General features: G+C 49.3%; 1 protein-coding gene across 1 annotated transcript; it reads left to right on the top strand.

The window, feature by feature from the left end:
* Nucleotides 1-1845: 1845 nt before the first annotated feature.
* MREG (melanoregulin) lies at nt 1846-20389 on the top strand. Its single transcript, XM_064159158.1, has 5 exons — nt 1846-1996; nt 6300-6459; nt 16705-16795; nt 18523-18686; nt 19066-20389. The coding sequence occupies exons 1-5, from the start codon at nt 1905-1907 to the stop codon at nt 19198-19200; spliced, it is 642 nt and encodes a 213-aa protein (XP_064015228.1). The 5' UTR covers nt 1846-1904; the 3' UTR covers nt 19201-20389.
* The last annotated feature ends 494 nt before the right edge of the window (nt 20390-20883 follow it).

The raw sequence follows: 20883 nt of genomic DNA, 5'->3' as shown, positions 1-20883 counted from the left end.
CTGACAGTGGAGTTCCTCTTCTCCTTACCAGAAATGATTCTTTTTAGATACTCGGGAGCAAACCAGATTTCAGAGAGACATGGAGGACTCTTGGTCCCCACTTTTCTTTTGGAGAGCATCAGATGTGACTAGGCACTTTAGGCAGTCTTTCTGCAGTAGCTGGGAAGCACCATGCACCTCTACCTCCAGCTTCAGCCCCAGCATTTCAGGTTTTCCACTTCCAGTCTTCTCTGGTGGACACAAAGTTAGAGAATGGAGGTGAGTCCATAGGAAAAGGCACAACTAATGCTGCCTGGGCTTGTGTGTGATGGTTGTGATGTCTGTGTGGTTTAGTTGACCCCTCCTAAATGTTCTCCAGCTAAAGTCCCCTTGCTGTCCCCAGCTGCTTATGCACCCTGGCAAGAGTCTGAGAGCCTCCATGCTTGATCCCTCATGTGAAGTAACCACCAGGGAAACCTCCCTAGGGCTGGGTTTAGGTGTTATAAAGTCCCCTCGTTGAGTAAATTCCTTTAGGGCATTTTACAGGGCTGTGTCAAAATGGCTTGTGTCTTGTCTAGGACTAAACTTCACATCCCAGGGCTCTTGGGCTTCCAGGGGGCCATAAATACACTGACAGTGAATGAACGAGCCCTGAAACTAAAAATAGGGAGATAAATGTGAGTGCAAATTGATTTTATTTTACTTTTTGTTGTGAAAAAGTGTGTGCTGGACACAACAATATAGCAGATTATGTTATTATATCTGCTGGGATAAGCAAAAGTTTCAGTGGAGTCAGGAAGCTGTTGTGCTAAGATTAGGTGACTCTCTGGGACGTTCACGGCCAAACATACTTGGAACAATTGCTTTGAAGCTTGGTTGATACTTGATGGTCTGTTCTGAAATGCAGTCAAATCTATGGTGATTAAATGGGACCCAAGCCCATTTTAATTCAGTATTTAAGATTTTTTTCTTCTTCCTTGAAGTCTTAAGATAGACACATAATGGGAATATTCAACGTAAGAAAAGGAAGAGGAAGGGAGTGACCTTTTAGGCTCTTCTCTCTTTACTCCAAAAAACTCCTGCACCAGGAGTTCCTCATCTTGAGGTCCTCATCTTGTGCCCATTTCCCATTTCATTTCCCAGGACACAGCCCTGTATCCCAAAAGCCAAGCACGAACAAGCCTTGAAGTGCAGTGTTGGAGAAGACTGGAAAGGGGGAATTTCTGTTTTCCTGTCAATGCTGTGATGGCCAGAGGTGTCCTGTTCCAGATGTGTTACGAGGGCCAGAGGCTGCACTCCTAGACTCTTACCCTTGCAAGACACCTGAAGCAGGCACTGAGGAGAGTATAGGAGGATGTAGAAGGCTGCAGAGGGGTGCAGGGGGTTGTAAGTGGACTGTAGTGGTGTGCAGGGGGATGTGGGAAGATGTGTGAGAGCACAAGAGGATGTGGGAGAGTGTAGGAGGGTGCAGCAGGACGCAAGGGGTGGCAGGAAGGTGTGCGAGGATGCAAGAGGGTGCAGGAAGGTGCAAGAGGGCTCAGGAGGATGCAGCAGAGAGTGGGATGGTGCAGGAGGGATGAGGAAGAATGCAGCGGTGAGCAGGAGGATGTGGCAGAGCAGGAGGACACCGGGAGGGCTCAGGAGGGTGCAGGAGAGTGCAGGTGGCCTCAGGAGGATGCAAGTGCAAGAGGACGCAGGAAGGTGCAGGCGGGAGCAGAGACTCTGTCCCCAAGCAAACCCGCCCACGGCCGTCGTGGTAGCGGCGGCTCCTGGCGGGCCAGGACGGCGGGGCGGAGAGGGGCGGCGCGGCAGGCGGCAGTGCCCCACTCCGCCAGCGGCGGCGCTGCGGGGCCGGAGCCGGGGCCGGGGCCGGGGCTGGGGCGGGCCCATCTCGGGCCGCCCAGCGCGGCGTTCCAGCGGTGCTGATGGGGCTGGGGTCCTGGCTGCGATCGCTGGGTGGCTGCTGCGGCTGCTGCCGAGGAGAGGCAGCGCCCCCCGAGAAGGAGCCTTTGATCAGGTGAGATGCCCCCGGTCCCTTCCCTAACCCCCTCCCCCACCCCCCCACCTTGGAGGGATGGGGATGAGCCTCCTGCTCGCCTTGCGCAGGTGGAGGGATGCTCCTGGTCCACAGCCACCTGTGTGCCCCTCATCGCCCCAGCTCCGGCAGCGCAGGTTGACTGCCGCAAGCCCAGCCGGGTTTTCCCCCAGACCCAGGCTGTAGCGCTTTTGCTGGAGCCTCCGCGGGGAGTTGGCCATCCCCTGCGAGAGCCCGAGAGGCTCGGAGGGTGTTCTGCCGGCGGTAACAGGAGGCCGGGTCGGCCAGGGGGTTTCTGACACCGGGGAATCAGGGCGGGTTGCTGCCAGCCATGGCGGGGGTTTGTGGCTGAGCTGCGGCAAGCAAAGCCCGAGCGACATCCCTGCCGTGTTCCCATGCCCCCTTGCCATAGGAACCGTTTAGCTTTTGTCTTTCCAGGATGGGATTTCAATAGGGGAGGCCGAGGCGCTGAACAAAAAGGGGGTTCCCACATCACTAGGCAGGGGGTCGGATCCCACCATCTGCACAGAGCTCAGCTCCCGCGCCGAGGATGCTGGAGGGAGCAAGGCACTGCTGAAACCCGCTTTATGTGAAAGCAGATTGTCTACCGACGTCTGCAGAGCAAATCTCTCCCGCTCTCGGTTGTATCCGTCCTGCGGACAGAGCCGTGAGGCTGGTGGGTGGCTGTTGTGTTTGTGTATGAAAAGACGAAGTTCCGAGTCATGAGCAAGAGCTGGGAGCTATGCAAGCATGTAAGGGTGTTTGTTGCGTTGCGAAACATCCACGTTTGGGGTTTGTGGCACCTCTTCTTCCTTCCTCAGCTGCCAGCTAGGGTCCTGGCTGCCTGAGAAGTCTGCAGTGGGTACTCCAGCCCTGGGACAGTGCAGGGACCATGCCTTCCCTGGGACATCAGTGAGACAGAGGCATTTCAGGAAGGAGGGTGGGATGCTTCCAGTGTGGCCTACATAGGTATTAGATCGTGGCAGAGACAGAACATGGTTTGAAATGTCCTAATTTTGTGCTGTTAAAGAAGTTACCTAAATATTAACCAGCTAATCCTGAGCACGGGACCTTCTGCCTAGGAAATGGGCATTAACCTAACATGAGCCAAGCTCTTGTGTGGAGAGGCTCCTTGCTGGCAGGGCAGCTGTCCCTCACCGGGCACCTTTCTTTAGTAACATGCCTTCTGCTGAGGATCCAATTAATGCTGGCTGTAAGTAGGAAAGCCTGTATAAATGCTGAGCATTGAAAAGGCACCTGCTCTTGCACGAGTGTGCCAGTGTCGTTGAGCTACCAGCCTAATCGCTGGCTTGTCCCTCTTTGGGAGACATTGAGGTTTCCTTTCAGAGAGAGGATCTTGCAGAAGCACACTTGCTGTACTTTCATTTTCATTGCAGTGCTGTTTCAAATGAAGGACTTGCTTGAGGTTTCAGGTCTTTTAGCTGAGTGTTCGGTTTTGGAAGCTGATGTTGCTACCAAAGTATTGACTTTGTATGACTTTTCACCCTGTTTTCCCCAAGAGGAGTGGTTGCAACCTCATAAATCCAATGTGTTAAAGAACGAAGGAGTGCGGAGGAGGAAATGTGTGTATAAATAGGTGCATGTATTACCTGAGTGTGTACAAGGCTGGCTGCAACCCGTGACAGGGGCAGTGAGAGCAGCCAGTGCTGTGCTTGGAGATGGGGATGGAGCATGAGTATAGGCACAGCACTAGTGTGGGGCTGGGATAAGAAACCCTGGTCAAAGCCAGCAGGTCAGGCTGCTGCAGTACAGCATCCAGCCTGCCTGGCTGTCTCTCCATGCAGAAAGGTGGGATATGGCTTGGATGGTGTCCTCAAGGTGTAAATAAACTGAGAGTTTGGGCTTGGAGTCCTGGAGCAAGTTTGATCTGGGCTGAATGCTCCCTGGAGCAGAAACTCATCAATGAAGCATTAGCTCACCATTTCCTGGACAAAGCCCAGAGTATGAAATGGTCTAAGTCCCTTCTGGTCCTTTGGAGGCTCCTGTAACCTGAAAAGCAGGCTGCCATTCATGTGTTCCACTTTTTTCCTCCTATTTCTTCATTTTAAATATTCCTTGGAAGTCCAGCATGCTCTGGAGGTGTTTGGTGTTGGCAGATCTCCCTGTGCTTGCACAGGTATGCCAGCTTCTGGGCATTGCCTGCATCCCATTCATACTGCTGGTTGCTCCATGCCATGGTTTGGAAAGAGATGCATTGGGAGGTGCTTTGCAAGCTGTGTGGGAGTGGCTTGTAGAAGTTAAGGCATGTTTGTGACTACAAGTACTGTTTTTCCAATCAAGTCAGATGTCAAGGGAACCAGTAAGTCACTGGGTGGGAAGAAGCCTCTGGAAGGCAAGTTGGGACCAAACGCACGTTAATGATACGGATGAATGATCCCTTCTAGGCTGGGATCCTGCTCGTTCCGCCTTTGAAAGATGGTTTGGGTGAATCCATGCTGGCTCCATTGTAGGATAGACTGAGCTATGCCATCCACACCCTCCAAGTTATGTTTGTTTGTTTGTCTTTAATGAGAGATTATAAGATATTATCTTTCCCCTTATTACCTGTTGCTCAGGTTTTGGTTTGTTGAAAGTCTAATTAACCTTTCTGCAGGAATGCTGATGTGAATGATTTTTTTTTTCCTATTTTACCTACCTGTTGGAGCTCCTTTTAGCATTTTTTTGTGGCTTGACATCATGGCTAAGGTGCCCACAGTGTTATCTGAGGTTTCTCTGGATGGGTTCCTTGCTAAAGGAGTGGGGTTTGGATAGCAAATAGAAGATACAATGGGTTGCTCTAACAAGGAGTGACCAGTGATTGTCATAGGATGGCTGATGGGACTGTTGCATAAGGCCAGAAATACTTCTCTGTTTGTGTTGCTCTGCTGAAGTGTCTGGGCATAGACATAGAAAACGTAGAAATCCTCTGCTAAGAGTTCTCCTGGCAGAATTAAATAACCCCATACAAAAAATGCACACCTCAGTATCAACATAAAGCCATAAACGACAGGAGAGTGTAGAGCAAAGCTTCTTGCCTTTGCAGGGACAGTCTTTCCAGAAGATGACACTCTGCTTTGCTGACCACTAAACAAATCAAGCCTGGAATTCACAAGAAGGCTGAGGATTTCTCCATTCCCAAATAACTATGGGGCTAAATCTTCTTTCTGTGCTTTGGCACAGGTCCTTATGCAGCTCATTGTTCCTCTCAAGTAGGAGCTGCTGTGAAGATTGTCTGCTAGATTTGGTGGTCTTTGGGCTGCTGAGGAAATAAGAGAGCTGCAGGGTCACATAGAAACATGCTTGTGGATGTGGGACCCCTGGAGAGCATACAATTCAACCACTGCTTGAGCAGGCACATCTGGAGCTGGCTGCCCAGGAACCTGTCCAGTTAGGTTTTGAGTGTCTTCAAGGACACAGCCTCTCTAGGCAGCCTGTGCCAGTGTTCACCCACCCTTCTTATGATTAAACAGAATTTCCTGTATTTCAGTGGGTATCTTCTCATGGGGCATCACTGAGAAGGGTCTGGCTCTGTCTGTTTTGCTCCCTTCCATCAGGGAGCCATCTCTTCCCTGGGCTGACTAGTTCCTGCTCCCTCAGCAGAGGTGGCTCATTTTTTGTCTGAAATAAAACTCTGCCCAGCAGCACTGCCTTTGGTGAGAAGATGGGCAGAAACAGCTCCTTTGGTCAAGAGGCAATAGCAAAGTGTTGCTCACAGGCCTCTCCTTGCCTGCTGCTCTGCTCACAAAGTCTCTGGGGACAGACCATGAGGCTGGGATCTTGGCACAGCTGCAGGGTTAGCTGGGCAGGGAGAAAATAGCCCCCAGAGCTGCTGGGATTTTTGAGTCTTAGTTAATTAGAATTGTTCTCATGTTAAGCTCGGAGAGGCTGGGAGGGCTTGCCCAGAGTTTAGGTTGAGAAGGTGTGATGGGAAGCAGGGCAGGGGTTTGTGGCAGCAATGAAGAGATGCCACCTTTCAACTTGGCAGATGGATGCCCACAGTTTCTCCATCCTAGCTGCTGATTTGGCAGTGTCCTTAGTGAGTTTGTGTCTGACAGTCTCCTGTGGCAGCACTGCCTGTTTTTAGCCATGGCTTGTGTGGTCAGGATGTTTGCTAAGGTAAAAAAAAAATACTGTCTTCCTATTCCCCACTCCTCCTCTTCCTCCCCTCCCTCCGGCAGACCTTTGGGCTGTGAGAGAGGATGTCACAGCATTCCTCGGGACGGTAAAAGGAGGCAGGATGATGCTGCAGTAGCTGAAGCTGCCTTGTCTCTCCTCCTCTCCGCAGTAACAACAACCCCTATGCCTCCTTTGGGGCCACGCTGGCGCGGGACGAGGAGCAGAACCTGTGGAGCACCCCACACGACGTGACCCACACGGAGGCGGATGACGATCGGGTGCTGTACAACATGATCGTGGTCAGGAACCAGCTGGACAAGGACTCGGAGGTGAGACGATGCTGTTCCTTGCGCTCGGTTTCACCCCCGACCGAGGCTCGGTGCTTTGGCGGTGCCTTTATTAAGCACCCCTTAAGTTGCTACAAGTGCCTCAAAGTCCCCCAGCGCGGCTCCTGTAGGTATCAGGTCTTCTCATCGGCCCTCCTACCTTCCAAATCTGCTCTGTCACCTTTCATCCTCTATCTGGTGTAGATGCATCTGTATCGTCTCATCCCTCAGGGATGTCTCCGGCAGTTGAGCCGGGAGAGCCTCCCTGAGGTGGGGAACACCACGCCTTGCAAGCACTCTGCCACCACCACCCACAAACGTGTGCTGGTGGCACTGGGACCCTCAGCTCAATTTCCTCTCTTCACTGGCTGCTTTCTTTTTTGTCTGGTTCGGTGTTCCTATGATGGGACTGGCGTTATTAGCCCTGCCCGCAGTGGTGTTTGCCCAGCAGTGGCAGCACCTGGAGCTGAGCTGCCGCTCCAGTGGCGTGTCAAATTAAATACTCCTCTAATGGGTTATGTGGCAGCTACTGAGGAGCAAAGAGCTGGCACAGCTCTTAGGCCAGGAGGGGAAAATCGTTGCTGTTACATAAAAGCTGTTCTGCAGCCCTGGTTTCCTTCAGCGCAAAGGAGATTTCATCAGCCTGATTAGGAGCAGGCTGTAGCAAACAGTGACACACTTTTTTTTGCCTCTCTGATTGCTTCTAAGACTTCAAAATGTTTGCAGGAAAGCCTGGAGGCTTCACGTTTAATTTCAGCTTGATCCCACTTCATCCGAGAGACAGCAAGCCTCTTCCTGCAGTGATAGTCCCCTCAAACCAAAGCTAGCTCATCTTTCCCAAGACATCTTTAACTCCAGAGGTACAGCTGAGAGCAAAGTTACAAGTTTTAAAACCTGAAATGAGGTAATGCAATCCTTGTATACTGTTGGCCAGAACCCCCATGTAATGTTTTGGATTTTTTTTTTTTGATGAGGATTGGATTCATTGTGGTGTTTAAATTAGATGGGTTTATAACAATGCATATATGAAGGTATCCTTTATGCATGTATGAAGGTATCCTTTGCTCTTCCCACCCCTGTTTTCTCTGCCTTGTCCTTGCTTGTCGTGAGAAGACAGGGAGCTTCATCCAGCTCAAAACTGGCTGAAGGAATAAAGGACAAGTCTGTTTAGGAGGCTTCACCAGCCCTGAGTTATTGTGGAGCTGGGTGTATTTCAGGGCAGCACTGATTTGAGCCTGCACCCATGGGAGCAGCCTTTGAGCTGGATGTAGGGCTCATTATGGAAGGCCTCCTGAAAGGTGTTATTTATAAAACTGTAGCCTAAGTGGATGGGCTGCTGAAAAGACATTTCCCTGGGCAAAGGAAAGTTGTGTCAGCCTTGCTCAGCTTGCAGAGGACGGTGTCAGTTATGGTTGAGCAGGAGAACATTCCTGCACCTTCCTGTCCCAAGCTCAACATACCTGCTTGTCTTAAACCCAATGCTTTTGCCCTGTTTGCAGCATGTCTGGAGGGTTCTCAGCAGGCCTGTGCAGTCACTGTGCCTGCGAGTGAGAAAGTACAAAGAGCATGAGGCTGCCTCTGCACAACAAATCCAAGAGCACCTATCCTGTTTTTTTATGCAGTGCAATTAATAAAAAAGGCATGAGGAGTACCACATCAGGCTGACTTGGAAGAAAGCTAACACAAGATACGCTTCATTGCAGTGCCCTTTGCAGATACTGATGGCCAACTTGGCTGCAGCCTCCTTTTCAGGGGAAACTGAGGCACAGTATATAAGCCTGGCAAGCTGGTGCAGTTTTCCAGCCGCACCTTTTTCTGGATAGCAGGGCAGGGAGGGACTTGGCTGGCAAAACCAACATTCCTGCATTCAGCCCTGGCTGCTGTAATCTCTCCTTATTCTGGTGAGCATTTCAAAACCAGGCCACATTGTGCTGCCCTCTCTTTCTTATGAGACTACAGGCCTGAGAGAGAGGAAAAAAAAAGTCTAATTGCAAAACAGCACTGGGCTGCAACAGCCATAATCTGCTCTGGGAGCTGCTCTGCTCCCAGAGTCCCGGGGGAGAGCATGTGGATGTTGCAGGACAGGGAACTGAGGAGCAGTTTCCTGAGGAATGTTTGTGCAGTACAAAAGCATTACAAACCCACAGGTTCTTTTTTCCCCCCTTTTGATTAAAATCAGACCGAAAGGAGAACTGCTCCCTGTGTTTCTGCTCCTTCAGTTAACAAAGGCATTTCAGTGTTCTGTGCACTTACTGTATGCTTTGCCATTCCTCACCTTTATCTTAGAAGTTTCCTACCACAGGAGACTTTGGAAGGACCCCAAAGAGCAGGTTACTCCATATCATGTGTGCTTTATCTGTATGGCACCACCTCAGCCTCAAACCAATACTGTCTTACTCTTAATCTGGCCCAGCCACTTCTGCTTTCCTGGAAATTTTCTCTTCTTTTAAAATGGTTGTTCACATTGTGACAAAGTGCTGTGAGCTAGGATGGGAGAAGTGGTGGGCCAGGATGCAGTGGTGACATTGGCGCAGTGCCGGGTCAGTAGGCATGGTCCAGCGTGCCTCTGTCCTGGACAGGTGTGCTAGTTTGAGGCTAACTGCAATATTTCAGTGAGAGAAATTTGACTGTGGGCTGTGAAAAGGAAACAATGGTGGTGTCTACTTACTCATAGGCTTGCTGAGATGTATAAAACAAGAACATAAACATAGATAACACAGTCGCTGTGTGTCTCTGGGTGCCTGTACTGCTCTCCCTGGCCTGCTTTCTGTGTAACTAATCCTTCTGCTTTCTAACCCCCCTGGCCGATCCTCCAAACTCACCTTGCATGTAAGGCAAAGTCTGGGATAAGCTAGAGGAGTGGAAGAGAAGGTGGAGGGGTGGTTGGGAGCCCCTCCTGGGGACTCAGGTTTCTGGGAGGGCTGTTGTGTTTCTGTATTACCTTTAACTTGCATATTTCTGTATATAGCTGTAGATATTGCAAATATCTGCTTGTAAACATAAAGCTTCATTCTTTAACTTCCAGTTTGGCTGAGTCTAGTCTGGGTGATTTCATAAGAGTAGGGGGGTGGGTAACACCCAAACTGTCGCACCAGGACACCTCTGCATTGTGTATTGCTGTAAATAACTAAACCAAACTGTGTGTGCAAAGAGCCAGGCATGCTGACACTGAGTACACCCTGTAGCTCAGTCAACAATCATTTGTGATGGGGCTGCCAGCAACTCACAGTATTGGTGTTCTCCTTCAGAGTAAGATCCTCACCCCTGCTGTGGGGCTGGATCAATATCCAATCTATACAGGGCTGTTTCTTCTCCCTGACCCTTCCCAATGGCCCTGCTCTAGGAAATTTGGCAACTCCAGCCCAAACTCAGTGTGACTTGAGCTTGGTAAGGATCCATAGTAAGGACGGCCTGACTGCTCCACCCTACTCTTCACTGAACTATGGCAGCAAGCTCTTCAAAGCAAGCATCACGATGTCCTGGGTGGGGTTTCAACACCCACTTCTTCAATGCCGTGTGCTGGGAGTGACACCTCATGGGGCCATGGACTGAGGTGGAGTCGGCTCCTAAGTGTTGCCAGACCCACTGTGCAATAGGTAGATGAGGCAGGGTTTGCTGGAGCCTCCTAAAATCATATGGACTGAGCAAGCTGCCACTTGGCGTTTCTCTGTGCTTCAGGCCAATGAGTGCAATTTGCTTGTGTGCACTTTCAGAAGCCAAGTGTGGGTAAGAAAGGGTGTGCACTGAGAAAACCAGAAAAGCTGTTGCTGAAGGGCAGGCTTAAGGGGCTAGTAAAAGTGATGCAGCCTTTGGAGATCAAAGCTGTCAGCAAAGCTTTTGAAGGTTGATGGTCAACATTTCAGATATGGAGAAAATGTTTGTTTCCAGCTGCTGCTCTGTAGTGTCATTGAACTTGTAGTGTAAAGTAAAAATCTGGAGATGAATTGAGGACCTCTAGGAAAACAGGATGTTACTTGATGCTGCATAGGTACAGTCCAAATCACTGTTCCAGCACGTACCCTGCTAGTGCAGAGGAATGTGTTTTCTGGGGAAGGGAGATTACTGGGCCTCCACTGCCAACAGCAAGAGCTCAGCTTATTTGGCTTATGTGCGTGGTGTGGCAGATGCCCATCTCCATGAGGACCAGCTTGTGGTGGCCCTGGTGCCTCAGTGTCCTCTGCTGTAGTGCATGGAGTTACCCAGCAGCAGCAGCAGCAGCAAGCCTGAGCTGTTGCACCAATGCTGGCTTTAGAGAGAGAGCCAAGTTTAGGGCAGCTGCGCCGTGGGTCTCTGAAAAGGAACTACAGGTAGGATTGTTTCATGACCAAGGGAAAAACACTGTTCTTATGACTTGTAAATCTATTGTTCCCTTCTTTTTTTGCCTTATTCCCTTGGAGATCATAAACCCCACTAGCAAAGGCAATTCCTTAACCTGCATCTCTGCTGGGGGCCTGGCTAGCAGAGCTACATCGGCTTGATCCTCTCAGCAAGCCCATTAATGAGCTGACAAGGCCTATTTTTCTGCTTCCTCCTTCTCTCCTACAGGATTATTCTTTTTTTAACAGGTTCCAGAGAAGGTCAGTATTGTGACATGCTTTTGCTGGGTCACAGAGAGGTGATAGGATTTGCCTAGGGTTGGAAATGCCAGTCAGGGAAGCCAGAACTGACCCTCTTAATGGTTGCATGCCTCTCTTAAAACCAAATCCAATTTAAACCTGTTCTAAGCTGAGATGTGGGTTGATCATTCAATGGATGAGCATGGATCTAGAGTTTGTATTTACTCAACTATTTCCAGTGGAGCCAATTGCAGAGACAGAATGGGAACATCCCTGGATGTGGTGTGGTGCCCACCTGGACTGGCATGTTGCAGTCTTTCCCTGACAACTCTTGTCTGACTGAATTTCCAAAGTAACTCTTGACCAGAAAGGCAACACCAAGTGATTTAAAGGGAATAAAGGAGGAGGCTTTGGTAGAGGATTGCCTTTTTTTTTCCCTGGCAACATAAAGAAACCTACTTACTAAATAGCACATTTCCATATGAGCAGGGCTGAAAAGTTGGGCAGTGCTTGCCTGTTCTCTTGGCACATTTTTTCCTGGAGCTCTCAGTTATGTACCAATCTGGCTTACATTTCATTCCCAGTGTTTCCTCACTTTCATTCAGCATTTGCAGATTTAGTACATCACACTGCAGAGTCTGGGGGAGTTTTGCAGGTAAATATTTGAAGGGCTGACTGCTCGGGAGAGAGAGGCAATGTGGTTTCCCTACTGCTCCCAGGAGAGTCTTGTGCTCAAAGGGTTTTCTCACTGGTGTATGTCATGCCCTGCTATGTAGGTTTAAAAGGGCAAAACTGGTTGCAGAAACACAGGGCCAGGAGCTGGAACCTTCTTTGGTTTCCTGTGGTTAGTTCAGATTTTGGTGAAGGGGCATTTTTCTTAAAGGAATGGCTTTGAATGCATTGCTGGACTGTCTCATGCCTGTAGGAACACCAAGGGGTACTTCCCCAGTACTGTGTGCAAGAAGAGTCCCACCGCTGTAGGTGGAGGAAACAGGACAAGGAACAGAGGTGCACAAGAAATGCAAAGTGAAGCCAAGTTTTGGGAGTGAGCTGCTTGTCCAGTGCCTCTTTACAGGCTCAGACACCTCACTATAAGCAGGTCTGGTAGGGAGCCAGCCTGGGATGAGGCACTGAGGGCAGCCTGCTCCAGGGCTGCACAAGGACCCACGTGCTCTGTCCGGCATCTTGCCAGTGCCCTGATGTGCTGTAGCCATCGCTGTCCCAGCTGTGTCAAGGGCTGAGGGAGAGGGGTTTGGCACGGAGCTCTGTCTGCCTGCCCTGGGGCTGCTACCAGCAGTGGGTGCTGAGTAGCCTCAGCCTCGTGATGCTGCCCAGCCCTGACCAAATGCTCCCTCCACGAGGTCACATCTTGGTGACTCATGGGATGTACATGGGGAACACCCTCCCCAGAGTCTCTGGTGTTGTCCATTCCTACGTGCCAGCAGGACAAGCTTTGCCCTTCCTTTGCTGTGTAGTTAAAGGGAGATGGTTTATAAATTAATTTTGTGGGTAGAAAGATGCTCTTAATTTTATTTCCTTATTAAAGCAACACAGAGGACAGCCCTCTGCTCACAGCTCTGCTACAAGGAACCACCCAGGACAACTCACTCAGGCTGATGGAGAACAGGGCATGAGGTCCTCAAGAGCTCAGCCTGCCACTGAGGCCAACTTCGTCCTGATAATCTCTGCTGTCTGCAGTTGCTTTTCAATGGCTGCCACCAGGTGCAGCACACTACTCCCAGCGTTCTTAACAGAAATATAAACACACCCAGCTCCGTGCTCAGGCAAAGACCTTGACCGCCTGGACAGATGGGCAGAGTCCAATGGGATGGGGTTCAATAGCTCCAAGTGCAGGGTGCTGCACTTTGGCCACAGCAACCCCATGCAGAGAAACAGGCTGGGGTCGGAGTGGCTGGAGAGCAGCCAGACAGAGAGGGATCTGGGGGTGCTGATTGATACCCACCTGAACATGAGCCAGCAGTGTGCCCAGGTGGCCAAGAGAGCCAGTGGCATCCTGGCCTGCATCAGGAATGGTGTGGTCAGCAGGAGCAGGGAGGTCATTCTGCCCCTGTACTCTGCACTGGTTAGACCACACCTTGAGTACTGTGTCCAGTTCTGGGCCCTCCAGTTTAGGAGGGACATTGAGATGCTTGAGCGTGTCCAGAGAAGGGTGATGAGGCTGGGGAGAGGCCTTGAGCACAGCCCTACGAGGAGAGGCTGAGGGAGCTGGGATTGTTTAGCCTGGAGAAGAGGAGGCTCAGGGGTGACCTTATTGCTGTCTACAACTACCTGAAGGGTGGTTGTGGCCAGGAGGAGGTTGCTCTCTTCTCTCAGGTGGCCAGCACCAGAACGAGAGGACACAGCCTCAGGCTGTGCCAGGGGAGATTTAGGCTGGAGGTGAGGAGAAAGTTCTTCACTGAGAGAGTCATTGGACACTGGAATGGGCTGCCCGGGGAGGTGGTGGAGTCGCCGTCCCTGGGGCTGTTCAAGGCAGGATTGGATGTGGCACTTGGTGCCATGGTCTAGCCTTGAGCTCTGTGGTAAAGGGTTGGACTTGATGATCTGTGAGGTCTCTTCCAACCCTGATGATACTGTGATACTGTGAAAAGAAATCCCACCAAAACGAGAGGTGTCCACCTAACCACTGTTAATCTTGTTTTTCTGTGCCTTTCGTACTCCCCAAATTCATCATGAACAGAATGCTGTTAGAGGTCCCTTGGGACTAGTTGGGCACCATCCTCACTCCCGTAATGCAGCTCAGTAACTATGATGTACAAAGAAGCCGTAATCTAGATTCCCTTCAAACAAAAATAGACAAGAGAAATCCATGCTGCTGTTAATCCAAAGAAAATCAGGAACAGCTTCCCTGCATGTTTAGCTTAGTGAGGAGTCTGCCTCGCTACCATGGGGGTAAATCCCTGCAGCCCTGAAAGCTGCAGCCTGGTGCCAGCAGGCCACACTTTGGGAAGAGGATTGTCTTTTCCACCTCCTCCCCCAGCTAATTCAGCAGTGTGAAGCAGGCCTGAAATCACAGTGGCTGTGTCCATCGATCAGTGGTCTGTGTTAAAGCACTTGTTTATCTCTGCGGAAGGGCAGAGACACAAAGCTTATTTCCCCACCACATGTCTATGCTGCTTTGCTCTCCTTTCTGTTTACACCAGGAGTTCACAAGTGGGCTGAGATGTTGCTGAAGATCCCTGCCTGCAGTGACCACAGCATTGTGCAGCCTTTTAGTCTCTGTCTGAAGTTTGCAGTGATCTTCCAATAAGTTTTAACACAATAAACCACCTCCTTTCTTTTTCAGTGAGAGGAGCTCGGTTCCTATCTATGAGCTGCTGTCATGAGAGAGGAGAGTCTTGCCCTCCTCTCCCTCACAAAGGACTGCAGAGTCATTTCGATAAGGGGCTGCTGTCCCGTGCGAGCTGTAAAGCTGTTCTCAAGTACCACTGCAATTAAGAGAGAAGCGTGCCTCTGATCAGCAAAACTAGCTTGTTGTGAGCTGCAACAGAAAGCTAAAAGCAAAGGTGATTTTGCTCTCTGAGAGGAGAGGTGGTGCAGATGGAGTCTGCAGGCAGAGTGGTGTTTCTTCCCCTGCTCCCCTGACCTGAATTTGCCAGGGCCTTAACCCACTGGCTGCTTCTTCCAAAGAATAATCTCCAAGAGCTTCCTGCAGCTACCAGTGGACAAGCAACACAGGCTCATTATTTAATTCTCTGCAGTTGTGGTGTGGCAGCCAGCTTCAGGGAGAAAAGCACAGAAATCTCCAGCTCTTTATTGAATTGTCAGCTCTGAAGGAACCAGGTACCAGACAAACAGTGGGATTTCTAACACAGAACCTGCCTTTGCAGGCATTGTTTGACCTCTTTCAACTCGGTTTGTCACATAGAAAATCCCAGGGAGACAGCACAGATTAACAGCCATTTGTTGTACAAGAGTAATCTAGTGCTGAGATATTAGATTAACTAAGGTCATTAGCGCAGGGAAATTACCTGAGTGATGGTAGGTGGAAGCTCTGTGAGTGCTTCTGTAAATGCATCCTTTGCAGAGTGAGCAGTGATTGAACTCGCTGGGAAAAGTGCTCCTGTTTTCTTGCAGAATGCACACATTTCTCCAGGAATTCTTACTTGTGCAGATCAGCTTCATTGTGCTGGTATGACTTTGATGAATAACCTCAAAACCTTCCCTTGAAGACAGTGTCCCGTTGTAAAGCTTGAGGTCAAGTGCAGGAGTTTAAGCTGTGTAGGTAAGTGAGGCATTAATGGCAGCAACTGGCAGCGAGTAATAGTTACTATGTCATAGAATCATAGAATCGTAGAATCAACCAGTTTGGAAGAGACCTCCAAGATCATCCAGTCCAACCTCTCACCCAGCCCTAACCAATCAACTAGACCATGGCACTAAGTGCCTCATCCAGGCTTTTCTTGAAGACCCCCAGGGACGGTGCCTCCACCACCTCCCTGGGCAGCCCATTCCAATGGGAGATCACTCTCTCTGTGAAGAACTTCAGCTCAGCCCTCAGCCATCCATGTGCATCTCACTTCTCTGCTCTCTAAAGTAGGGCATGCTTGTCCTCTGAAGGTCGATTCTTCTCGTTTTCTGGTGTTTTTGAAAACCTGCATCTTCCAGATAAATGCCAAAGAGAGGGCTGAGCAGTTTGGAGAAGCTGTTGTGTGAGTGATCACACTGAGAACAGTGACTTTTTTTTTGGCCTTTGGTTTCCAGTGTAACCATACTGAGAGCAGTAACTTTTTTCCTGGCTTTTAGTTTCCAGTGGGCTATCATCAGATGTAAGAAAATGTGTTATGCCAGGTTAACTGCAAGGATATGAAAATAAGATGTTGCAATAGTTTATAGAAGGCAATTACTAACACGTGGTTCTGGTTTCTCAAACAGTAAAGGCCAAGTAAGGCACTGTCACAACCTCAGGGTTTGATACGAGCTGGGGTTTGATGGATCAAAGACACTGAAGTCTCTTAGATGAGCTACATGTGGAAGTTCATATTGTTCTCAACTCTAGGACAGCATTACTATCTGAAAGGAAGTTGTAGTGAAGTGGTTGTTGATCTCCTCTTCCTTGAAGCAAGTGATAGGATGAGAAGAAATAGCTTCAAGTTGCACTAGAGGAGGTGTAGGTTGGATATTGGAAGAAACCTCTTTGCTGAAAGGGTTATCAGACACTAGAACAGGCTCCCCAGGGAGGTGATTGAATCATCATCCCTGGAGGTGTTTAATAGATGCACAGATGTGATGCTAAGGGGCATGGTTTAGCACCAGATTGGTAGAGTTAGATAGTGGTTGGACTTGATGATGTTAAAGGTTTTAATTCTATAATTTCCAGCACAGTACTGGAATTATATTCTCTGCTTATGACTGAGGAAACTACTTTGGTCATCAGCAGTGCCTAAGCAAAATTCTGTAATCTCATTTCAAGGTAACTGGAAGTTTGTTTTTTGTGTGCAGAGAAGATACAGCAGTGCTGCACCAAATGTCAAGATAAAATGTTCTGTGCTGGTCAGTGTCGTTTTTTCCAGGGGCAGCAGCAGTCTGGCTGTTGACCTTTACACCGATCCCTCAGTGCCAACATTAATGGTCCAACTCTGGCTTTGTTTTTTAAAACTGAAATTCCTAGAAAAGCAGCAGAGACTTCTCTGTGTGCAAATGACTGAGTGTCTTTTATCCCTGTCCTTTGCAGGAATGGCAAAAGCTCAACTATGACATTTATACCTTACGGCAGACCCGAAAAGAAGTGAGAAGCAGGTGGAAGCACATTTTGGAAGATTTAGGTAAGCCAGAGGACAGACAGAAGCCGTTTGTGTTGTGCCAAATGAGAGGGCCCACAGTGGCTGAGGATGGGAACAGCTTCACAAAATCGTGCTAGTAGAGGAGAGAGGGAGGAAAACAAAAGAAAGCTGCTGAGCAGTGCCGCCGGGAAGCCCCCACGGCAGCTGAGAGCTTCTGGGAGGCTTCACAGAGCTCACACAGAGCTGGGAGGAGATGGGGACACCATATCTGTAGGCACATCACAAAGATTACGACTATCAGGAAAGCCTTTCAAGCCCAGGCATGCACAGTCATCCACTGCAAGCTTCCCCGTGCAAACTTGGCAGGAATCCCTGGGAGTTCAGCCTGGGTTTTTCTAAATGAGATAAGCAGGGAGAAATGAATATTCCTTTCAGATTTGAAGACAGATACATCTCTTTGCTTTCCTTAGCCCATGCCAGCTGATCAGAGCTAAACCACCCACTCTGTTTGCTCCTAAGTGAACCTGAAATATTCTTTCACCAAATGAAGTTGCTCAACAGTGTCCCTCCTACTCCTGCTATTTCCTAGCCTGTAAACAGAGCACTGCACCCACCGGGCCTGTGTGCTCGGCTGCTGCTCCTCCGCAGAAGACAGTGGTGGGAGTGAGCTGGTTTTCCCCATTGCACTGCACACAGCATGTGACACTGGGGCCGAGGAGATGTGTCCTACCAGCACGTCAGCTTGGTGACTTGCATCATGCTCTGGAGGTGGCTGGCACCTAACGAGGAGGATGTGCGAGCCGAGTGCATTTGCTGTGCTGTTCAAGGATATTATCACTGGGAGCAAAAGAGATGAGTATCTCAGCTGCTCCTGCCCTACCTGCCCTTCTGGCATCTGGATGGGAGGAACACTATAACTTCATGACTAGGTATCAGTGTTCATTTCCACCCGGGTGCTCCTACAGCCTGTGCAAATCAAGCACAAGAGGGATCTTTCGACATCTTTACATCTGTTACTGCACGTTGACAAATGTTCTCTCACATCTCCCTCATGTCTGCCATGGCTCTGGCACTGTTTTGCAAAGGGTGGGGAAGCTCAAGGCTAGGGATCATTTGGCCTTAGCAAAGCTTGATGTACACTCAGATGTGAAGCTTGCTATCTTATCTAGACCTGTGCTTTGATCATAAGACCACCACTTTCTCTGTATGTGTTTTCAGGTGAGATGCATCTGAACTCTGAACAGAGTTAACCATGGCCATTACACATAAAGATCTCTGCATTCATTCTCCTCCCTCTTTCCTTCCCTCGATACCCTTCCCACAAGAGATGCTGACTGCTACAGGAAACCATGTAGTTATTATTGCCACAGGTCTTTTATCATTGTCACCTCCCAACAACACATAGGTGTAGTCACTGGGCTGCTCAGGAAGCCCCTCTAGTCATGAAAGCTCTGGCAGCATCAGGAACATGCAGAAGCTGAGTCAGCACCCTGGGTGTGGATGTTCATGCATCTTTTCTGGAAAACTAGTGCTGCACTAGAAACTTTCTTGGAATGGATTTGGTTTTTTTCCCCTCCACCAGCAAGCTAAAACCTGCCCCAAGTGTAGACATGGAGCATGCCTCAAGGAAACACTAGTTTGTTTGAGCAAGTAGGGAGCATAGCAGCCCAAAGTGGAGAGGCTGTAAGGAACCTTGTGAGAGATTTGGAGGATTCAGAGATGATCTGCCCACCTATTTGACTAATTTCTGTAACACATCTCCCTCCTAGGTTTCCATAAGGAAGCAGACTCCCTCTTGTCAGTGACCAAACTCAGCATCATTAGTGACTCTCAGAACATGGGCAAAGCCCGGGACATCTTGTTAAGGTTGTCTGAAGAGACAAACATCTTCCCTACCAGCTGGGAGCTTTCTGAGCGCTACCTCTTTGTGGTGGTGAGTAGCTTTGAGCATACCTTCCTCCCCACTGTCCCATCTCTGCAAGTGAGCTCGCATGATGGAGAGCAGATAGGTGAACTGCACCAGAGAACACTCACATGGTGGCATCCTGGGCATCCCTGTGAGATGTAACACTTGTAACCTGGATGTTCAGCTTCCTTAGAAAGGTCAGTGCTGTGGCGCCATAGATTTGCCCTCTCCCCACCAGACTCCTTTATGCCTGTGTAACTAGGTTCTCTTGCAGTCTGTTAATAGAGTGGGAAAAGGTTAGATCTAATGTTTAACTTAACTTGAGAGCTGCCATGGAGGGAGGACCCTCACTGGGAAGCTTCCCAAAGCAGCCTATAGTGACTGTAAAACACTGTTGCTTTGGCAGGATCGGCTCATAGCTCTGGATGCTGCAGATGAGTTCTTCAAGATGGCCAGCATGATGTATCCGAAGAGACCCGTCGGGGAAAGAGTGGATGATACCCAGAAGACCCCACAGTGTATCTCTGTCATGGTGCCCTGAAGAAAGTGCCTTGCTGGTACAAGATGGACTTGAGGTTTTCCTCCCTCCACGATCAGGCTCCTCTGCTAAGGGGTTTGCACAAGTAGTACTGCTCCTTGTTTTCTTGCACAGAAGCAAATGGGCCAGTGAAGCAGCGAAAGGAGTTCAGCAAGCCATGCCCCACAAGAAGGTCACTGGAAGGTGGAAGCTGGCCCCAAGGTGCTCCCAAGCAGAAGGGAGAGAGAACTGCTGTAGCATAGCCCAGGTGGTAGACCTCTAGCTGAGTAGTGTGTGCAACAGGCATGCGGGGAACCCGAAAGCAAGGCGTTCCTGCCCGTAGCTGCAGAAGTTGAGACGTCCCTAGCTAGAAGCGCTGTGTTGAGATCTGCATTTCCACCTTCTGCTGGTACCCACCACTGTCCCCTCCCTCCACCCTACTAGCTAGAAGGACCAGCAAGGTGGGAAAGGTACCTCAGTTGTCTACAACTCTGTGATGTTTTTCTGTGCACTGGTCCTCTTCCTCATACCTTGCCCCTGGCAGCCCCACTGGGCATGTCGTGGGGAATCCTGCAAAGAGGCCAGACCACTACATAGCTGGGAGGGGAGTTAGTGCCAGGCAGCAAAACCTTGGCACAGTGCTGCATTTGGGTGCTGTGTCTGGAGGCATTTGGGTCAAGGAGTGCTCAGCCTGACATCTTAAATGGGGGTAGGTCTTAGGAAGGTGCCAAAGTCAGAACTGCTGAGAATTTGGCTCCTGTGATACCCTCAAAGTGGTTGCTCAACATCTTCATTAATTTCTGGAAGTTTTTGTCTCAGCTGCATAAAGAAACTCCACGATAAAGCTGCATGTGCTGTCAGTATGTAAGGTCCCTGCTGTTAATGAGGATTCTTAATGAACTTCCTTTATATCTCGGGGTTGTGTCTGATAATGAGCAATAATTTTAAAACACTGGATTTAATAGTTTAAAAACAAGTGGAAATTCTTTACTGGTTAATCCACTTGCTGCTAACTGGCTAGTTGAAAATGCTGGTTACAAAGGACCTCCCAAACCAGTGCTTTTATTTGTTTATACCTACAGTGTTTGAAAGATATACGTGTATATATATTTATGAATCGTTTCTGTTTATCAGTCTTCCTGGGAAACATTTCTGTAAGCTCAGGACCTCAGTGAAAACTGAGTTTAATAAACAAACCACGTTACAAAACCAACAGTTCTCACTCTCTCTGTTACCCTGGTCAGGCAGCAGCATTTATCTTGACTGATGAGAGCAAAAGGGTTGAGGTGTTTGTAGAGCATATGCCTCTGTGACCTGTTCTCCACACACTTAGAGTTGCTTGTTGACCTGAAGGAATAGAGTTGTTTGCCAGCCTAAGACCAAAGTCTTTGCAGGAGATGATGGGGATTTAATCTAATTACAGTGGGATTTGGAGTTAAGTGCCCAGTTCCCATTGATTTTTAAGTTTTTTTTCTTAGCAATAAGTTCAGCTGTACTTTGGAAGAAACTCTCATGTCCTTAGAGAATATAAAACTTCAGTGCATTGCAACTCCAAGGTTTGAGTTGAAAAAGCTGTTGCAGAAACAAAAGAATCTGAGGAACACCCTGCCAAAGTACACAACACCACCCAAGTCAGCCTGTGGGATATTACCACTTTAGAGCATTACATATTGCATAAAGCCACATGGTGAGTCCTGAAATCTCATG

Source organism: Pogoniulus pusillus, chromosome 2, assembly GCF_015220805.1.
Source record: "Pogoniulus pusillus isolate bPogPus1 chromosome 2, bPogPus1.pri, whole genome shotgun sequence".
In the NCBI taxonomy this organism is placed as follows: domain Eukaryota; kingdom Metazoa; phylum Chordata; class Aves; order Piciformes; family Lybiidae; genus Pogoniulus; species Pogoniulus pusillus.
Note: the sequence above shows the minus strand (reverse complement) of the source record. Positions and strands in the feature narration are given on the sequence as shown.